Here is a 21,535-nt window from a genome sequence, read left to right as displayed (position 1 = left end):
GGTTTAGCACTGAATTGACACAAATGGCAATTGGTTTTTCTGCGCATTGTTGTTCCAATTTAGTGCTAAATTGGGGCAAAGTGGTAGGGCAAAGGCAAAACTATTTGGACCCATGCTTTCTAGACACGGGACAAGAAGAAGTGTGGATGAACCCTAAATCTGAACCAGTACAACAGTCATGGTTTCTGTCCTAGGAACCTGTAAATTATTTCAGGAAAAGGGATGCACATGAACTGCAGCCAAGAGTATTAAAAGAACTGGCAGATGTGATCTCAGAACCACTGGCAGTCATCTTTGAGAATTCCTGGAGAACAGGCGAAGTCCTGGCAGACTGGAGGAGGGCAAATGTTGTCCCTATTTTCAAAAAGGGGAAAAGAGAGGACCCAAATAATTACCGCCCAGTCAGTCTGACATCAATACCAGGGAAGATTCTGGAGCAGATCATTAAGCAAACAGTCTGTGAGCACCTAGAAAGGAATGCTGTGATCACCAATAGTCAGCATGGATTTCTGAAAAATAAGTCATGTCAGACTAACCTGAACTCATTTTTTGACAGAATTACAAGCCTGGTAGATGAAGGGAACGCAGTGGATGTAGCATACCTTGATTTCAGCAAGGCATTTGACAAGGTGCCCCATGATATTCTTGTAAAGAAGCTGGTAAAATGTGGTCTTGACTATGCTACCACTCAGTGGATTTGTAACTGGCTGACTGACCGAACCCAAAGGGTGCTCATCAATGGTTCCTCTTCATCCTGGAGAAGAGTGACTAGTGGGGTGCCACAGGGTTCTGTCTTGGGCCCGGTCTTATTCAACATCTTTATCAATGACTTGGATGATGGACTCAACGGCATCCTGATCAAATTTGCAGATGACACCAAACTGGGAGGCCCGGTCTTATTCAACATCTTAAAACTTGGGCCCAGTCTTATTCAACATCTTTATCAACGACTTGGATGATGGACTCAACGGCATCCTGATCAAATTTGCAGATGACACCAAACTGGGAGGGGTGGCTAACACTCCAGAGGACAGGATCACACTTCAAAACGACCTTGACAGATTAGAGAACTGGGCCAAAACAAACAAGATGAATTTTAACAGGGAGAAATGTAAAGTATTGCACTTGGGCAAAAAAAATGAGAGGCACAAATACAAGATGGGTGACACCTGGCTTGAGAGCAGTACATGTGAAAAGGATCTAGGAGTCTTGGTTGACCACAAACTTGACATGAGCCAACAGTGTGACGCGGCAGCTAAAAAAGCCAATGCAATTCTGGGCTGCATCAATAGGAGTAATAGCATCTAGATCAAGGGAAGTAATATTGCCACTGTATTCTGCTCTGGCCAGACCTCACCTGGAGTACTGTGTCCAGTTCTGGGCACCACAGTTCAAGAAGGACACTGACAAACTGGAACGTGTCCAGAGGAGGGCATCCAAAATGGTCAAAGGCCTGGAAACAATGCTTTATGAGGAACGGCTAAGGGAGCTGGGCATGTTTAGCCTGGAGAAGAGGAGGTTAAGGGGTGATATGATAGCCATGTTCAAATATATAAAAGGATGTCACATAGAGGAGGGAGAAAGGTTGTTTTCTGCTGCTCCAGAGAAGCGGACACGGAGCAATGGATCCAAACTACAGTGGTGCCTCGCAAGACAAAATTAATTCGTTCCGCAAGTCTCTTCGTCTTGCGAGCTTTTCGTCTTGCGATGCACGGTTTCCCATAGGAATGCATTGAAAATCAATTAATGCGTTCCTAGGGAAACCGCCTTCAGACCAGGTCCGGGGACAGTCTGTCCCCGGACCTCTTCTGAAGGCTGGGGGGGGGGACAAGGGCTTTTCTTCCCACCCCCAGCATTTTAAAAAACCCCGGGACAGCGGAGGACTTCTCCGCTGTCCGGGCGATCTTAAAATGCTGGCGGGCGGCATTTTAAAATCGCCCCGGGACAGCGGAGGACTTCTCCGCTGTCCGGGGCGATTTAAAAGCCCCTGGGAAGGCAGGCAGGGGGGACAAAGACTTTAGCCCCCTGCCCGCCTTCAGAAGAGGTCCTGGACCTCTTCTGAAGGCGGCCGGGGGGCGAAAGTCTTTGCTCCCCCCCGCCTGCCTTCAAAAGCCCTCTGGGACAGGCAGGCAGGGGGGAGCAAAGACTTTCACCCCCCGCCCGCCTTCAGAAGGTGTTCCCTCCCCGCCGCCCGGCTTCGGAACGATGCTCCGAAGCCGGGCGGCGGGGGCAGGTGTTCCCGCCCTGCCGCCCGGCTTCGGAGCATCGTTCCGAAGCCCGGCGGCGGCGGGAGGAGGCGTTCCCGCCCCACCGCCCGGCTTCGGAGGAGGTCCGAGGACAGTGGGGAAGACGCGCTGCGCTTCCCCGCTGTCCCGGATATTTCCCTATGGGCTGTCGTCTTGCGAAGCAAGCCCATAGGGAAATTCGTCTTGCGAAGCGCCTCCAAAACGGAAAACCCTTTCGTCTAGCGGGTTTTCCGTCTTGCGAGGCGTTCGTCTTGCGAGGTACCACTGTACAAGAAAGAAGATTCCACCTAAACATTAGGAAGAACTTCCTGACAGTAAGAGCTGTTCGACAGTGGAATTTGCTGCCAAGGAGTGTGGTGGAGTCTCCTACTTTGGAGGTCTTTAAGCAGAGGCTTGACATCCATATGTCAGGAGTGCTCTGATGGTGTTTCCTGCTTGGCAGGGGGTTGGACTCAATGGCCCTTGTGGTCTCTTCCAACTCTATGATTCTATGAAGTAGAATAAAAATCAAACTAAACAAAAATCCCAGGCCTTTCACTACAATTCCAAGGTTTCCTTTAGAGAAGCCACAATGGTTAATACGGTAGACATTTGAAGTGTAGACATATCCTAACACTGCACTTGAATCCATTTGTAGAAATGGCAATTAAATACCTGTCTGCTATGTATGTTGTCATAGTCTGTCATCCCCCCCGCCGCCCGTGCTATTTAACATGCCTCTGAAACCACTAGGAGCTCTCATCAGGAAAGCTGGAATGAAGTGACATCTATGAGTAAATTGTACACACACACACACACACACACACACACTGTTCTATCTTAATTGGGAGAGGCAATTAATGTGCTGGACCAGCTCTTAGAAGTGGTGAAGGGCTAGTTGTTGACCAATAAATTGAATTGAATTGAATAAATTGAATTGAATAAATTGAATTGAATTGAATAATTTGAGGACAGATGTATAATGTGCTCTGAATTTTCAACTCTAGAAGGTACAGAGACAGACTGTTCTCAGTGGGAGTGAACACCTCTGGAAACAACAGGTCAGTAGCTTGGACATGTTCCTGGATATACCATATTGTTGAAAAAAGCTGCATGGGCCCCAGCCGGCCAGATGCCGGGTGAAATTGCCACAGCTCTCATATTGCGAGTTGAGGCATTTTTACCCCAGCGCCTCACTGGCTGCGGCCAATACAGCTGGCTCCAGCCTGCTGCTCAGCCGGGGGGCAGGTGGAAAGGCTCCTGTCCAGGGCCTTGCAAAGCCAAGCCCAGGCCAGGTAGATAATGTGCCCCCCCTTTTTTTTTACCCTGGGGATAACTGAAGTCTTATAAATAAGTAAGTATATAAATAATTTTCACAAAAGTTATGCTGACAAATAATTTTATTTCAAGGCTTGAACTGTATCTGCGTATAAGGACAAAATGGAAAATATAGATATACAATAGTGCTTTTTAAAAAAATACATAGGGAATGCATGCTGACCGAGGCCCCCTTTGGAATCAGAGGCCCAGGCCAAGTGGCTCATATGCCCCCCTGCCTCTGTCTGGGCTCCTGCCCCCAGTTGAGCGAGCCCCAAGGCCCCTTGGCCAGCCCTGAGTCCTCTGCCACTCGCACGCAGGAGAGATGGGGCTCCCTGGCCACGCTCTCCTTGTCAAGAGTGGTGATGGTTTCACCAGCGATACACCGCTGAGTGAAGCTGTCATCGCAGTCTGCCCCCACATATCTGGATATATCACCCAAGCCTACATCCTAGAATTGTAGAGTTGGGAGGGACCCCAAGGCTCACCAATCCAACCCCCTGCAATTGCAGGAATCTCTAAGATATTAGCCAAGAAGCTTCTTCCTCAACCCATTGCTTGCAAACATGGTCTCCTGCTCCTGGGGGAGTATGGAGAGAGGGCAATACCTATCCTTCTTGCCATGGCAGGTTACCCCCAAATCCTGGCACTAACAATCTCCTTGCACCCATCCCTCCTACTCCCCAGGTGGCCCTTCCCTGCAGTTTAGAAACCTAGGGAGTAACAGCTGAGCACAAACAAAGCAAGATAAGAGGTCCACAAATCCCAGCAACAAGACACGTACTATGACTGTACTCATTCTGCAAGCTCGCTTATCATTGAGTGAAAAGACTTTCCCTTACATTGCACATTTCACATGCAATTGGTTCATGAAGAAGGTCCATGAAGCAAGGCCAACTGGAGACAAGATCAGTCCAAATGTGGTCACTGGGACATTTCTTGCCAGTCCGGCTACATCAAGGGTGGAATGCTTTCAACATCATAATGGCTGGTGATCCCTGTTATTAGTGCATTCAAAACAGTTATTAAAAATGCCTCTGCACTGCATGTGGGAGGCACTTGGGTGTCCTTCCAATCTGATAGGAGCAGGTTTAGCATGGTGGCAGTGAGGCTGAGCTATGGATCAGGGCGTCCTCCGCTCAAACCTTGCCTCTGCCACAAATTCAGCAGGTGCTCTTGGGCAAGTCAGTATCTCTCTGCCTCTGAACTATGGGCATAGTAATACTGACTTACAGGATTGTTGTAAGGATCGCAGCTAGATACTGCATGTAAAGCACTGAACACATGACAGATTATTAGATTCAAATGTCAGATTCCTAGTGATCATATAAGATCTGCTTTCTTACAGGTTTTGAACAGTTCTTACTCGAACTAATGATTTGCCTATATTTGCTTCCTTGCATTTCCCACTCATTGGGTCTAATTTTGTCCTCTGAGGCAAGCAAGATTAAGTCTGCTCCAACTACATGACCACCCTTTAGATGTTGGAAGACAGTCATTGCATCTCCCATTCTCCTCCATGCTAAAACACACCAAGCTCTGCCAACTGTTCCTCATAATACCTGGTTTCCAGAAACCTTACCTGTCCCCTTATGAGAGGGAGATGCCCAGGAAGAAAGCCAGGCTACACATTCTCGGTGGTCCTCTTGATAGCTTCACTTCAGATTACTGTAACAAAGGCTTTGATGTCCTTTGTGATGAAATGCTATCCTTTGGCCCATTTATTATTACCAGGGCATCTTCAAAATATTAAACTTGGACCTCTTAAATTATTCTTTGTTTTCTCAGTAAGTAGGAAGGAGTTTACACAGCTGCATTCAAAAAATATTAGCTCTTACTGAGAAAATATGTGCTCAGTTTTCTACCCACTTAAGTCAAATTACTTGGATTTAAAACTATTTGGGTTTGTATTTCTAAATACACACTTCTAAGACATCCCAGAGAACTCAGTAGGACTTCCTTCTGAATAAACATGCATGAGCATCAGCCTGTTCCAAAGGAAGACATGCTTTTAAAAGATAATGCATTGAAGGCTATGGAAATAAAAGCTAGTTGTAAGCAATGGCAAGATACCCATCTCAACAGGTGGCAAATGAGGGGCGGGGGAGAGATTTATGCACCCAGAAAGGTCTATAAAGTGTGTGGAGCTGACCCTTTATTTATGGCACTTCAAAGACTGAAGTTATTTACTTCCTTCACAATGAAGCCAAACCATGAGAGGCCTCACTGAATTTGAACTAATGTTAATGAACTTTGATTTAAGTTATTGAGGCCAAGTTAGCTATGGTTAGCAATGGATATGGGGAAATGACAGGGCAGGTAACAGTATTGGGGAAAGGGCATACAAAGACATTTATTGAAGTTGCCACTTCAATGAACAAGCTTTGGGACGGCAGAGCAACATTACAGATGGAAATAAATTAAATTCAGTTTACATTTAAATACTAGCTTCCCTGATGCAAGTGTTCCAGAATAAGGTGCAAACTGAAAAACAAAATTCACAATTTTGCAGTTCTCCAGCCAAGACCTGTGTACAAAAAAATGCATATACTAGGGTACAGTGTGCATATAACTACATATATTAATGAAAACAGCATATTAAAGTCTGCTATTTGTGCTATATGGGGAAATTGCTATGTAAAAATGTGTATACTAGGGGAAATTCCCTAACAACGTTATATGAGGAGACATTCAGAGTATAATGCTGATGCATTTTCAGGAGGGCTTAAGAAAAACAATACATTGCAAACTGCTGTGGAAATGTGGAGAACTGAACTTAAATTCGGAAACATGAGAAACCAAAATGGATGTATTCAGCCATCCCTAACCAACACTCTCCATATCTGCCCAGATCTGGGGAGCAATGCTAAAAGCTATCTATAGGTGGCATTACAAACCAGTAAAAATCTCTTGCATTTTTAAAGCATACTTGCACCTCTGGTGCCACCAGAACCTCAAGCAATAGCAGAGGATCCAGGAGTTCTTAGGAATGTCAGAGAAGCTGGCACAAAGGGTCCCCTTGCTTATGTACAAAGCTCCCCAAAACAATCTGTTCAGTATGGTTTAATTTTATCAAGTTTACCTCCGCCGATAGGTGTTTTGAAAACTCCCAGCATGATACTGAGGGATTTGGGTATGTTTAGTCTGGAAAAGGAGGAGACTGGGAGGAGAGATGATAACCATCTTCAGATATCTCAAGGGCTGTCACATGAAGCAAGCATGTTTTCTCCTGCTTTTTGTGGAGTTGAGAGTAGTTCCTTATCCTAGACGGTTTGTTGGAAATTGAAACAATAAATGTCATAAGCAGTAAACTACGAACCTGTAGAAAGATCAGATTCATAAATATTTTTTTACTTTGCTTTATAGCTTTACCGTTTGCTTTCTCATTTCTGGGGGGGAGGGTTATATTCGTATTTCTGTACTTTTGAAAATTCAATTTATTTAAAGACTGGAGTTTGAAGACTCCAGTGTCATTGCAAGGATAGTTACTGTGCACTTGAACCTTTTACTGTGTTTTCCCAAATCTTCCCTGCCAGTTTGAAATGAATGTCACAAGTTTCCCAAGAAATCTTCGACCTCTGCCATTCCTCCAGAGAGGCGGCTAATCCAAGAAACATACTATTGCGATAATAACTCAGCTCAGATTCAGTAGTGTGGTGGAGCAGCAGAACCAGTCCCTTGTCTTCACGATGCTGTTTACTAGAAAACTGGAGGTGTCCCAACAGCTGGCATTGGTTAGGAGTACTGGAAACTGCTTTATACAAACTCACATGACACTCTTTCAGTATTGACTGGCAGCAGGTCACTCTTAAGTCTCTAAGCGCTGTACCTCCAAGCTACACACTTGCTTTTTCAGAGCGCCTGAACCTCATGCAAAACAGACAACTGACCCATTTTCTGGAACAGGTAACCTCTCACCCACAGGGTCTCTGTCTTGCTGGGATTCAGCTTCAGCTTTTTGGCTGTCATCCAGCTCATTACTGAGTTTAGGCACTAGTGCAGGATCTGCACATCACCTTTTGCTTCAGATGCTACAGAGAATAGAGCTGTGTAAACTGCATACTGATGACACTCTGCTCCAAAGCTGCGAACCCAGCAGTTTCATACAGCTATTGGATAGCATTGGGGACAAAGTGGTGTCCTGCAACTCACAGAGGGTCAAAAGGCAATCAGTCACCCAATTGCTCCTCTATGTAGGTATAACACATTGCCCTGTTCACTCTCAGCTCTCAAAGCCGATCCAATAGGACACCGTGTGGGAGAATCAACTCCCCCTTCCATCTCCCTCCCTATGAAAGTTATCAGTCCAGAGCCGATTTGGTCTCCAAAACCTAGATTGAAAAGGGTCAGGAACATTGGTGTTATTCAAGAGTGCCAGCAGTTGTGCTGCCACCACCCTCTCAACGTCCCCCAAAAGGGGTATTGGCAACTGGCAGGTAGTTTGTTTGTATGGATAGGGGTAGGTTTGGAATCCACCATAAACCATTATAATTATGTATAACAGGTCAATGAAAATCTTACGAAAGCATTTTGTATGGCAAGATCCCTCTCAGCTCTCTATACAGCAGACCTCATGGCTGTAATACCTAGTCTAATTTCTCTGCTTTGTTGTTTATTATTTTTTCTTGCCCCCAAACCCAGTCACTGGGGTTTGTCAGTGTGTGCTTGCCAAATCCCCAAAATTCTTACCCTATTTAGTTACGTATTGCACAATGAGTTTGCTGTAACACTTTGCAGTCGTTTAAAGCTGATGTATAAAAGTCAACTGTCAAGCTTTATAAAGAACTTTTAAGAAGTTGAGCAATCCTTGTCTTTCAGAAACACGACGTCATTTCTTTGTCCTAATTTACAAGTGTAGGGAAAGCAAATTAACAGAAAGAGGAGGATAGTAAGGCCAGGTGAGCACAAGTGATCAGAGGGGGGACAAGAAGCCTAAAACAGGGAGGTGCAAGTAAGATATTTGCCCTACTATAACAGAATCAGGGGAAGAGTGGGAAGCACTTGAACCCCGTATGCTTGCAATCTTTCAAGGGGCATATACACAGGCTCAAATCTCAGGTACCAACCATTTCCTGTATTTTACCTGTAGGCTATCAGAGGAAATCAGGAGGTCCAGGGGTCAAATGTGACCCTCTAAGCTTCTCTCTCCCTCTCTCTGACCCTCTACATTCTCTCCACAAATTACACTCTGCAAAGGCAACCGTCTTCACCAGCCTTGCTTCACACCCTCCTTGAGTGTTTCTCCTTAGCTGGAATGTGTCCTTGAATACCAGTAATGCCTTTTGCTTGCCTGGATGGAGAAGAGAGAGAGGTGTCTGTGTAGAAGTTAGCTAACAGAACGAAAAGCAGTGTTTACATTTGTTGCTCCTCCCACTTTTGCTTCTGGCCCCACCCACCACTGGCCCATGGCACCCAGAAGGGGAACTGCCCAGAGGGAAACTACAACCCTCTGACAGAAAACAGCTCCCCACTCCTGCTTTTGGCAGAAGCCAAAACACTCTCATGCATGCACACACTGTGGGGCAGAGATTACCAGGCCAGGTAGTATTTTGAACCTGAGTTTGGCAGTTCTCCAATTCCATGCAATTTTCTTCCTCTAAATATTTTTCCACTGAGCTGTATAATGCTGTGAAAACTGTACAAATCAATTTAGCTTTATATTGTGATCCTTAAAAGGAAAAAAAAGGCAACCAAAGAACACACCATTATTATTTTTTGGGTATGGTCAAATACCAAACACTTCCATGTGACCGAATTTTCTGAAGGTGCAGAATTGTGCCTATACAGTATTTTCAAAATACCCTAAATAAGCAGTGACTCTTGGCTTTGTGGACAGTCGCACTATCAAAATTGGTTGTGATGTATGGAGAAAGAATAATCAGGGCACAATCCAAGCCCCCAAACTATCACACTGGGTGGGTGGGGAGAATAGGGTAAATCTACCTCTTTCCAGCCCACAGCAGCTCTGCAGGTGTGAAGCACCCCATCCTGTCCAAAGGTTCAGGTAGGTGGAGGTAACGCTGTCAGCAGCCTGCAGAAAGTCCTGATCCAGCTCCGTTGCTGCCCCTTGACAGAATTGGGCCCAATCTGAGTCTGATTGCTACGCCAGGTTCAAGTTTCTTCCTGTTTCCCTGCCTTCTGCCCTGGTTGGCATGAACAATTGGGGGGGACGGGACGTGTTGGTGGCTCCTGTCAGGTCATACTGCTGCCCAGTCTGAGTCTTGATTGCTCTACATACCTTTATTGCTTTACCTAAAATTAATCACTCTGCAAATTGTGCAATTACTCCCTTTTGGTCCTGAGAGAGATTTCGCTCAATGGAAACAACATACATTCTCTGCTATAGCTGTAGGAGTCTTGAAGGAAACTAATTTTCTTAGCGACAACAAAATGTCAGGAAAAGGCTACTACAATTCCTATGTGTCACAGCAAATTTTCACTGTCTCACAGCTAATGTTATCATTCTTAAACCCCTTGCTCCAAGAAGTCTGAATAACACGAATAACACATGAAACTACTGCATAATCAATTATTTTGCATGGAGTTTTATCTTTAAAGAAAAGGTCAAAGACACCATTCAGCAATTTGTCAGGACCAATCTGCATTCTGACTGCATCCACCTTGGTAAAGTCCTGGCTGTCATTCCAAGGGAAGAAGTTGCACCACAGTTTTCACGAGTTCATATGAAACATCTTAACTGTTCCTTGGTTGACTTTCAGGCACTCTTTTTCTGAGCCTTCTCTTGTGCCATATTCTCTTTGGCTTCACACCTAGAGTTGAAGGCATTTAGCATTTCTCTAATGGTTAAGTTGGCTCCTTTCATGATCAGTCTGTCACCATCGGCTGCAAAACAATTAACATAGTTTAGAACAGAAGGAAAACAAAACGCAATTGCCCAAGTTCTACATGACAACATCAGATGAATATTCTTGGTTAAATGTTCCAGATTTTTAGAAAGCAACATTACAGGTGTATTGAAACGCTGCAAGTACTGCAAAAGGATACTGTGTGTGTACATATATATGGCTGCAGATCATTCTTTGTACCATGTCCTTCAAAACGGAGTAGTGAGAGAACTTGGCTGGCGCCACAGAACTCCCAAGTCTACACCTAAAGAACTTTGACAGGACTCAAAGCAGCAAACACTGGCGCTCTCCTGCTTTTTGACATTTGCTCACCAGAAGTGCACAGACTCTCCCAAGTGATTTATCTGGGGTGGAGATGCTATAGGAATGTGGATCCCTTCTATATGGTCTATATGGAAATCACCTTGCAGTTCTCTGGATCTTCCCTGGGTCTGCATCAAGTGTTTGACATAAAAACAATCTAAATTTGCAAGTAAGATCATGGACATATGAAAAACTGGTGCACAGGTTTTAAGGGCTACAAACTTTGTGAATAGAGAACAGAGTTAGAACTAAAGGGGGGGAGGTAGAGCTTATTCATTAATTATGTTCCTGCCCCCCCCCATATTTTAGGTGCCTCCTTTCACACTGTAAATCTTAGTATTATTTTATTGATTTGTTGCAGTATGTACTTGTCATGGCCTTTGGCTGGAACAATAAAATATACTTATTGAAAATATAATGTGAGGCAGTTAATGACAGAAATCGGCTGCCCCAATATTCCATTATCTGAAAGCTATTTTCACTGTTTCTGATAATTAAAGTCTCTGAGATAATGGAAGTTACAGATGGCCAGCTACAGTGACCACACAGCTCATGAAGTAAGGGTCTTGGAAAGGGTTGGAGAGCAAACAATTTTCTAAGAGTAAGCCCCACTGAACTCAACGGACTTTCGAATAGACACGTATTGTATGTAAGGGCAGAACTGCACATTTCAAAGAATAATAATGTGCAAACTACAACCCTGTGTCAAATCCTCCTTCTCCCTCACTAACCTTGCATGCCTATCTGTCAGTGACGTGGTTTTGTATGGTGTGTAGTTGCACACTAACCTTCCCATTAGAGCAGCTTAATTTGTAAAAGAACTCTAGTCAGGTTTGAATGCGATGGCAAACCAGGCTTTTATCACATCATCACCATACATTTGGCACCTACAGCTTCCCCCAAAGATGCCTGAGAACTGCAGGTTGTTAAGGGTGCTGAGAATTGATCTGTGAGAGGAGTAAGCTACAGTTCCCATGATTATTGGAAGGAAGCCATGTGCTTTAACTGTATGGTGTGGATGCGCTAGCTTACTGTGGTTCATCATGAATGAGCAGCATCCAGTGAGGCTACTGGGTTTTTTTCAAAAGCTACCATGAGCCATCTAGTGGAGTCAAAGCACACTGCCATTGGAAGTATACTTTTCTCAGTTATTTTTATCTTCCTGGTTTAACTGACAATGCAGAGATACGGCAGATAGTAGTTCCAAACTTTGTTACAACCTTGCTGCCAGAAGCAACCTGCGGAAATGAGTTCTTGCCATCTAGCACTGCTTAAGGAGCGGGATGGGAATTTGTGGAAACCAAGGGAAAGAAAGTAATACTCTGATCACCAAGCCAATGTATTTACACATCAGAGGTACTTCCTAGAATAGCAATAAAGATGGTTAAAATAAAATAAAGAGGTTTTCAAGTAAAGGCATTTGAGGCAAGAGGCATAAATGGTCCAAAACACTGGGTAAATGTTAATGGAGCTCTTCCTCCATTAAGATCCCACAAGTAAAATAAGTTTGGGCCCTTTTTCTCTGAATTTGAAAGCCACAGAAGACCCCCAACTTCTTTAGGACAGGGATGGCTCGCCTCTGTAGTTTTAGGATCTGAGAGTGGTCAGTTCCATAATAATGTTTGCAGAATTATGCCAAAACCTTGCTAAACGCTCTGCAGATTCACTTATCGGAACATCCGACTTCCTTGGTTTTTTTCCTGCTTGGTCAGCTGTAGCCACTTTTGGGCAGAGGAGTGAAAGCAGACAAGTCAGAGTACAGGAAAAATCTGACAAATCAGACAGTGAGAGAGATCGGGCAAATCCATTTTTTCCCCTTTGCCTCTCTTTTGCTGATTGGCTACAGCCATTTCAGGAAGAAAGTATGGAGAGTGTGGGGAAAGAGAGCAGACAAATCCTGCATTAGACAAGTTTCCATGAGAAACAATGGAAACCGTGGACTCGGTTATGCAAACACAAACGATTTCCAGGGAAGGCATTGGGTTTGTAAAGGGGGACCTGCTTGTATATCCAAAAAGGAGATGCCACATTAATAGTGGAAACTTTTTACAGCTTGACAGCTTTTTGAATAGGGAGGCTTCCAGGGAGCTGAAAATTATTTAGAGGGGGTTCATCTGGCCCAAAGGCTACCAGCTGACCATCTCGGCTTTGGTTTACAAAACAGGAATGCTTCCTTACCAAATACGACGTCAATTACTGGTTCAGACCCATCATGTTTTACATCTGTTTTCACCTCGCAGTTGCTGTTGGATAAAAAGGCTTTCTTTGTATACAGACACTGTAGGAAATTTCTGAAAAGGTTCAGAAATATAGATCAGAGCATATTTTATCAATAACATAGCAGTTAGTAGTATAAAATACAATAAACAATTTTTTTAGTCTAAATATTTTATCTCAACGATCCACAAAACACCTCATAGGAAGAATAAGAGTGGAACAATGTAATAATATCAGCTGCCAAAATCCAAAATATACATAGAGCAAAGCTCTGAAACATAAGACAGACAATACAATCTTACAAGTTACAAAAACAAATAAAAAATCCTTGCAGTTTAGTAGCTTGCCATACCAACTGCTCAAAGCACTCCGGTGTTGAATTATTTACATTTTATTTATTGAATTTATATCCTGCCCTCCTTTTTGAAAGAGCTCAGAGTGAAGGAGGCAAATTATCTAACCCAGTCATTTTGGATTAAGACAGAGTGTGATTATTAGTACTAGACATGACTTAATCAGGATGCAAGCCATGTAAGGAAATGCATGCACCTTGTTAAAAATGCATGTTCAGAGTTAACATACCAGGCATTAAGAGCCTGGACTGGGGCATGGAGTAGAGGAGTCGGATGCTAGCATGCCAACATTGCAGAAGCAGAATCTTAAACAAGGTGTGAGTAGCACAGGATACAAAAGTTTACCTTCTATGCCCAACATCATACTTACGTTAGGTCTAACAATAATTTAGGAGTGGCATGGCAGGGTTTTGTTTGTGTGGGTTTTTTTTTTTTTTTTTTGTATAAGCTATGCATGATCTCAGGTAGAAATTCAACAGAACAGTTCTCTTTCTCTCCTCCCTGCATTGCTTACGAGAAAAGGCCCTATCCTACACCAGCTGAATTACTGCCTGCTATGCAGTAGGGCAAAGGCACAGCAGCAAAACGGTCAGAAACAAATGAGTCCTGCTAATTGTTTATATAAAAAAAATCAAGCTACGGCCCATTCTCAGCCCATAAAGTACTTTGCACCCCCCGGTGCTAAGGAACCGCAGCCCAGCATTGGGAGCCAGATTCTACAATCAGAATGGGCAAAACGTGCCTACGATGCCACGTGTATTTCGTGCAGGTTGTGTGCATGGCTTGCCCATGAGTGCCCTGGGATGAACGGGTCCGGGGGTGGGGGAGTCCTGTTTCGGATCCAGTGGATCCCAACCCCGTGGCCTCTCCTCACCTGGTGCTCTGCACGTTGGACTCGAAGGGGCAGAAGGCGACCAAGACGCTCTTCACCTGCTTGAGCGTCACCCCCGCCCTTTTCGGCACCACGAACGACATTTTCCTCCCTCCCTCCGGTAGGATCGGTAAGAGCGAGAGCCTTGCCCGCTGAGCGACCGGAAGGACTACAGCTCCCAGAAACCCTCTCGCCGCGTTCAGCACGAGGGCTCCGCACCGCGCGCGCAGCCTGCCGGGAAATGTAGTCAAGCAGCTCTTGGCTTTATAGTTTGTGCCCTTCCGTGGGAATTCTGTTGAACTTCGCTCTTTGTCGCGCCGGCATAGCCCAGAATTGGCGTTTCGGTTCTTTGAGAATAACTTTAAAGAGCGGGGTCAAGGGAGCATCATGACATAAAGAAAGCCTTGCTGGGTCAGGAGAGGTTTTTATGCCTGGTTTGCACGCTGTGATCCTTACTTCTTGGATTTCTCTCACCTGTAGTCAGTTGGTTTCTTAAAATTGCAAAATGGTAAATGTGCTTAATTGGTACTGATTTTCTATGGCTTCGGTAAGACTTTTGAAATACTGTATGGTCACCTTCAATAAATCAGAAAGCAGGGAGCTCAGCGCTATCAACATCTTTCCAAGGCTTTTAGTAACTGGAAAACAAAGTATGAAAGTCTTTTGAAATATGCTACTGATCTCTCTCTGTATATATATGTATGCTACATATCAGGGTGGTTTGTTTTATTATTGCAGCCTGCATTATTGAAGTCATGGCACATTTTCCTCATGAGCATTAGCTAAAACCATTAAGGCCTTCATTTATTTAATGCAACTGAATGTTTGTTCTTGCAACAAAACATCCTTTTTGAGATATTTTGTCAATATTTGTTCCTTTAAAGTGCGAAAGGAAACAATGGAATCACTATGTTTCTCTTCCTTTAACTGTCAGTCAAAAACGTTTGTCTCTGGTCAATGAGATTCAAAACGTCAGTCCTGACACCCCGCTCCAGGATCAGGACGGTGGAAAGTTACTTTGCTTTAAACTCACTTCTGCAGGTTTAAACAGTCCAAAAGAAATCCCCCTTCTTCTTAGGTCCAGTCATGATTGACTCTAGGGTTGCGGTGCTCATCTCACTTTATTGGCCGAGGGAGCCAGCGTACAGCTTCCGGTCATGTGGCCAGCCTGACTAAGCCGCTTCTGGAAAAACCAGAGCAGCACATGGAAGCGCCGTTTGCCTTCCTGCCAGAGCAGTACCTATTTATCTACTTGCACTTTGACATGCTTTCAAACTGCTAGGTTGGCAGGAGCTGGGACCGAGCAATGGGAGCTCACCCTGTCGTGGGGATTCGAACCGCCAACACTGCAGAGTTTCTCCCCTGTGAAGCTAAGAAAATAAAAATGTACTGGCCCATCTAGCCCCGCATCTTGCTCTCGCAGTGGCCAACCCCATGCTTGAGATCTCCGAATGAAGGGTGGGATACAAAATTAATAAATAAAACAAAACAATATTAATATCAGTTTCTGGAAGCCATGGGAGGGGTGAGTGCTCTTGGGCTCAAATCCTGCTTTTGGAGTTTCCCACAGGTATCTGGTTGGCCACTGTGAGAGCAGGATGCCCTCCACTATTGATAAGTTTCACCTATTCTAGCCAACTTGTACATCAAATGGGAGTGGTGGTGGGACATCTTTTTCTTCGCCTCAATCAGCCGAATCAGCTCTTCCCCTGGGAAGAGGGGGGATGTAGAACTTTTCTTTTAAAAAACAAAACCCACAGACACGAATACGTTGTCATTTCCAGAGGGGTATATTTGTTTGTCCATTGCAGCAAAAACCAACAAAGAATTGTTGAAATCTGACAATTTTATCAATATATAAACTTTTGTGGACTGGCATGGAGGGTGACATTCTTCAGGGCAAATCTATCTACTTATCAGGTTTCTTGTAGACGTAATGGTAGTGTTATTGAGGCTTGTGTGCATTCCGAAAGGGGTTTACTCAAACGTAAATCCACTGAGTTCCATGAGACAATCCCCAGGAGTCACATTGAGGATTATAATAGAGAACAAGTTTAAATGGCTGAACTGGGATTTGTAAAGTGTTTATTGTTATCATAGCATCAGAAGTGTACATAGCCATAGTCATAAATGCCTAGAAAACATAATTGGTTTTTAAGGATTTGAGAAATAGCTAATATGCAAAAAAGTCAGTACATTTCTATGGAAAAGGGAGGGTAGACAGGCTTTGATGAATGAAAACATGGATACTTGAGTGGGTTTTTTTTAAAAAATAATAATATGTATGCTACCATTTTGCCAGAAAGCTTTTAATAAAAAATAAAATAAAAATCAGGGCACTTCTAAATGTATGTAAGCAGTCACTTGAGGTAGCAGCACATTGCAAATGATGGAGGCCAGGACTCCCTCCAAAGTCCCAGAGTAAACCAGTCTGAGTAGCTCTTGGACTGTGTGAGGAACTGTGCAAATTGGGCAACTGTTGGATTGTGAGCTGTGCTCCATTATCCTATATTATAGCAGTCTTCAACTTCTTAAGACCTGGGACCCACCCAATTGTGGACTCATTTCATTTTCTACAATATATGTTGTATGGTGGCAGTGTGGCTTGTTTCAACCTGCCTTAGACAAGGCCACGGCCCAATAGGGAGTCCTGACCCACCAGTGGAAGACCAATGGTTTATTTCACTGCAAAGGATCCTGGGGTCAGCTTTGGAATCATGTACCACAGCTGCTTGTACCACCAAAAAAACCAAACCCCCTGCACTCTGAACATACTAAGCAATGGCTCCAGTTGAAATAGATGAGCATCTATTGAACACATGTAACCCTTCTGCCACAAGATGGCAGAAGACCCACTCTACATGTATTTGCTAAATGGTGAAGGCTCTTATGATGCGTAGCTTTATTGTGACATAAGCTTCCTTGGACTATATCATAGAAAAATAGAGTTGGAAGGGACCCTGAGGATCATCTAGTCCAACGCCCTGAAATTCAGGAATATGCAGCTGTCCCTTATGGGGATCGAACTTGCAGCCTTGGTGTTAGGAGCCCACTTCATCAGGTGTATGAAGTGACTCTAGATCATGATAGCTTAGGCCACATTAAATCTATTGGCTTTTCTTGCTATAGCAGATTAACATGGCTACTTCTCCACAAGTTATTAAAACAATGGCTCAATGTACTTCAGTAGTTTTTGTTTATTGGAGCAGGGGGCATTTCTGAGTGAGAAAAGCTTTACAGACTTTCCTTCCTGAATATTGTATATGACCTATTGCAATTATTGTCATCCCCCCCCGCAAAAAAAAACCCAGTAGATGTTGTACTACGTATTGTAGAATAAAAAAAAATACAATTGATCGCCACAATACATAAAAACAGCAGCTTTCTGAGATTTTATTCTGAAAGGCAGAATTATTATTTTTTAAGGAGGACGAATAATTAAATAGATAAAAAATGCATCTGAGATGGGAAGCTGTAATCTATCTAGAGCATTTATTATTTACAAAGTCATTTACTGCATCCCCAGTAGATTGCAGTGACCTGGAGGACTTAGACGAGAGAAGGTGGTCTGTTAATAAATTAACCTGTTAATCAGATAACCTGGTTCTGAGGTGTCTGGGGCAGCATAGCCAGCATACAAGTAAAACAGGGATGGCCACAAAATTTGCCAGAACGTGTGCATGTAGTGTTGTGGACCCTATTTTAAGGAACTCCCCGTTTAATTCAGACAGGCCCTCTCCCCTCCTGAACATCTGACACCTACTGAATACTTTTTTATTCTAGCAGATATTTTAACTGATGCTTGATTTTGTTAAAAGTTTTGACTGTTTTCTTTATTGTACCTTTGTAAACTGCTTAGAGACTATTGTAGCTAAGTGGAATATAAATTGTTTGAATAAATAAAAAATAAAGATGCTCTGAACTCCAATCAGTCCCAGTCAGCATTGGCCGTGGCCAAGGATTATGGGAAGTTGTAGTCTAACAACATTGGGATAGCACCCCTGGCGTAGGCCTTTAGAACTCAGCACTTGCTGTAGTAAGGTTCCCATTTATGAAATAGAACAGTCCTCAGACTACATTTCCCCCATCCCTTTTCATGGAGAGTTGCCGTTCCACTGGCAATCTTGCTTGTGTCTGCAGGTGTGTCCCACTGAAGACCTGTGGTCCTATTTCCTGGTTTTGCACTTTCTTTTTCTTTCAGAACTCCGCAGGTGAAGTGTGATGCTGCAATTAACAAATCTTCATAATTGTTTCACACGCCCATGTCAGGTAAAGAGCCAGGGCTTTTTTTATATTAAATCCCAGCCTGTCTTATTATATCTTTGGGAACATCTTTTCTTGGCATTGCTGCCTTACTTTTCTCTCAGGTCTGGTTAATTAATCTACTACGCTTAAGAAGAGTGAGACTGATGTGTTTGGGAACGTTTTTGTGTTCCTGCAAAACTGAGAATTGATTTTGCTTTATGCTTGCTTCCAGTCTCCCATTTTTCATTTCACTAAATTGCTGCCCTGCTGCTTGTTGCCGGTTCTGTTGATGACGAGTTGCGTTGCAAGTGTGTCTCTCTGGCCTGAGATGTATCATTTGATATTACTTATTTATGACCTTGTTTGGCCCTTCTCTGAATAAGATATATGTCACCTTGGACTCCAAGGTGCAAAGAGGCGAGGCGAGACATGGCCCAAAAGTTATGAATTCAGGTGAGATCTCCTGATGGCGTCAGAAAACAAGTCAGTGAGAATAATACTGAGCTAGATCAAAGCTCTCACTTGGCATATGGGCAGCCTCAGATATTCTCATCAGTTAGAAATGCCCATGTGACTTATTTGCCCTTTCCCCTGAGTTCTAGAAATTCTCAGCATCACAGTCAGGCAAAAGATTTCCTAATCATAGATTCTACAACAAAGTAAGAAGAATATTGCCTTATTTTTGTTGGTTTTCATCCCCTTAAGCTGTACTTTGGTATCGGTGCTGCTAAATGTTATATATTTAGATATATGGACTGCTCTAAATCAAGGAATTGGAATTTGGGACTTTAGAAGAAAGCACTTTAGTGAGCAATGATTGAATAAAGGAAGTTGCACTCAGCAGGCAGCAAAGTTGTGAGGCTGCAGTGCTAGGCACATTGGATGGTGAGCTGTTGAACTCAGGTGGACTTGCTTGCAAATCAATGTGCAGAGGATCAGGCTGTCTGTTCCAGTATTCTGTGGTCTGTGAGTGCAGGATTCCAAAAGGCATAATGGCAGAGAAATTCTGGAAATGATGATGACTTTCTTTTTGGTATGCAGCACTTTCAAAAATGTGCTCCTGGCATGAGCATGGATTCCAAAGTCTTTGGTTCATGGAATGTTGGGAAGTGACCAATAAATTCAGTTGCATTTTCCAGAATGCAAGAGCTTTAAAATGCTTCTGAATTCTTATGATAATTGATTTTCTTCCTTTCCTCCTTTTCGCATGATTTCAGGGGAAATGCCACAGCTGTCCAGTCGTGAACTACCCTGGTGTTGCGGCGCTCATCTCGCTTTACTAGACGATGGAGTCAGCGTTTGTCCGCAGACAGTTTTTGTGGCCAGCATGACTAAGCTGTTTCTGGCAAAACCAGAGCAGCGCACGGTAATGCCGTTTACCTTCCCACCCTATTTATCTACTTGCACTTTGACGTGCTTTCAAACCGCTAGGTGGGCAGGAGCTGGTACCGAGCAATGGGAGCTCACTCCGTCGCGGAGATTCGAACCGCCAACCTTCCGATTGGCAAGCCCTAGGCTTGGTGGTTTAGACCGCAGCGCCACCCACGTCCCTGGTCTGTACCAAGCCCTAAATGAATCAGCACTAATGCAATGGTGGGTATTCACAGGGGAAATTCCAAGTATGACCAGATTCCTTACTATCTCATTCAGTGGTTAGACCCCACCCCCAAATTGTGTTTCTCTAAGGAAATGACCTCACACAAACAAAAGCATTGCACCACAAAAACTGTTAAATTGGTTTCTTCAAATTGCAAAATGGTAAATGTGCTTAATTGGTATTGATTTTCTATGGCTTCAGTAAGACTTTTGAAATACTGTATAGTCACCTTCAATAAATCAGAAAGCAGGGAGCTCAGCACTATCAACATCTTTCCAAGGCTTTTAGTAACTAGAAAACAAAGTATGAAATCTTTTGAAATTTGCTACTGATCTCTCTCTCTCTATATATGTATGTTATATATCAGGGTGGTTTGTTTTATTATTGCAGCCTGCAGTAATGAAGTCATGGCACATTTTCCTCATGAGCATTAGCTAAAGCCATTAAGGCCTTCATTTATTTAATGCAACTGAAAATTCTTCTGCTGTATTTCAAGGGGAATTTATTCAACCAATTAATACACCATTTAGGTTTCCTGCAGTTTTTTATAATGCTGCACAATGCAGCAATTCTACATTTCCCCCCTCCAGTTATATCAGCATAAGAGCTAGAGGAGATGTTTATTTTATTAATTTCATTTGTGAATCGCTTCCCATAAAAGCGATTTAGCAATAAAAACATATATAAGAACAATTTCAAGTCCAATACAGATACGGAGAAAACCCTTCACTTAAAAGTCCTGTTGGGACAGGAAGGTATTCAACAAGCACCCCAAAAACAGTAAAAGTGAAGCCTGTAACTGACATATAATGAGAGAGTATTCCATAGGGTAGATGCTACCACTGTAAAAGCCAAATTCTACATCTTATGGAATGGGCATCCTGAAAAGATGGTGCAGAGCACTATATTTTAGGCATGGCATTAAACAGATACTGGTGCCATTAGCTCTACAATGTCCCCACCTGTTCTCCGCCCCTGGTGCCGGAGCATGAAGCTCCGTCACGGCTGATTGCTCCAGCTTGGCTGCATGGCTGTCTCATGCCATTATTGTGTTCATATACCAATAATTTAGGAACTTTTACCACTTTGTAAGTAAGTCAAGTTTCACTGTCTCTGCAGTTTTTCTGACTTACTTATGGAAAAGCGTATGAACCAGACCTTTGAAAAGTTTGCAAGTAAGCCATTTTTAAAAAACTTACCAAACATGTAAGTTCATTTTCCTATGCTGGGAGAAGAAGGGAACTTTGAAAAGAACTTAGAAGGGTGTATTTTAAAGTTCTAACAGTCTATATTTCCATGCTTTACATTGCGGCGTATTTTGTGATGTTAAATCTTTGCTTGGGTTCTCTCACCAAAGAGTTCTTGCGTAAACTTGAATCTTGGCATCCAGGAATTATCCTTTTCTACCTATCTTCTCCTGCACCAACACACAAAACATTTACCAGATGAAAATGGATATTGCCCCCACAAAATAAAATGCAAGCCTTCATTTTGTTCATTATGAGGTTGATCACTTTTGCTCTTGCACACATGGGATTTCT

General features: G+C 43.4%; 1 protein-coding gene and 2 long non-coding RNA genes across 3 annotated transcripts in view; 1 reads left to right on the top strand and 2 right to left on the bottom strand.

Annotated features, from left to right (window-relative positions):
* Positions 1-10,071: 10,071 nt before the first annotated feature.
* On the bottom strand, positions 10,072-14,330 carry MRPL53 (mitochondrial ribosomal protein L53). The gene is made up of 3 exons (XM_082234081.1): positions 14,156-14,330; positions 12,890-13,002; positions 10,072-10,385 (listed from the first exon to the last, which is right to left on the bottom strand). The coding sequence occupies exons 1-3, from the start codon at positions 14,254-14,256 to the stop codon at positions 10,258-10,260; spliced, it is 342 nt and encodes a 113-aa protein (XP_082090207.1). The 5' UTR covers positions 14,257-14,330; the 3' UTR covers positions 10,072-10,257.
* A 1,171-nt stretch (positions 14,331-15,501) lies between these two features.
* On the top strand, positions 15,502-19,683 carry LOC309538516. Its single transcript, XR_014222261.1, has 3 exons — positions 15,502-15,610; positions 18,354-18,421; positions 19,615-19,683. It is a non-coding gene; the product is annotated as an uncharacterized lncRNA (long non-coding RNA).
* LOC309538495 overlaps positions 19,672-21,535 on the bottom strand; it is a 151,088-nt gene continuing 149,224 nt past the window's right edge. Inside the window, exon 4 of the long non-coding RNA XR_014222233.1 lies at positions 19,672-19,777. This is a non-coding gene — a long non-coding RNA (uncharacterized lncRNA). The remainder of the gene's footprint in view (positions 19,778-21,535) is intronic.

The sequence above is a fragment of the Podarcis vaucheri genome (assembly GCF_965113315.1).
Source record: "Podarcis vaucheri genome assembly, chromosome: 8".
Classification (NCBI taxonomy): Eukaryota; Metazoa; Chordata; class Lepidosauria; order Squamata; family Lacertidae; genus Podarcis; species Podarcis vaucheri.
Note: the sequence above shows the minus strand (reverse complement) of the source record. Positions and strands in the feature narration are given on the sequence as shown.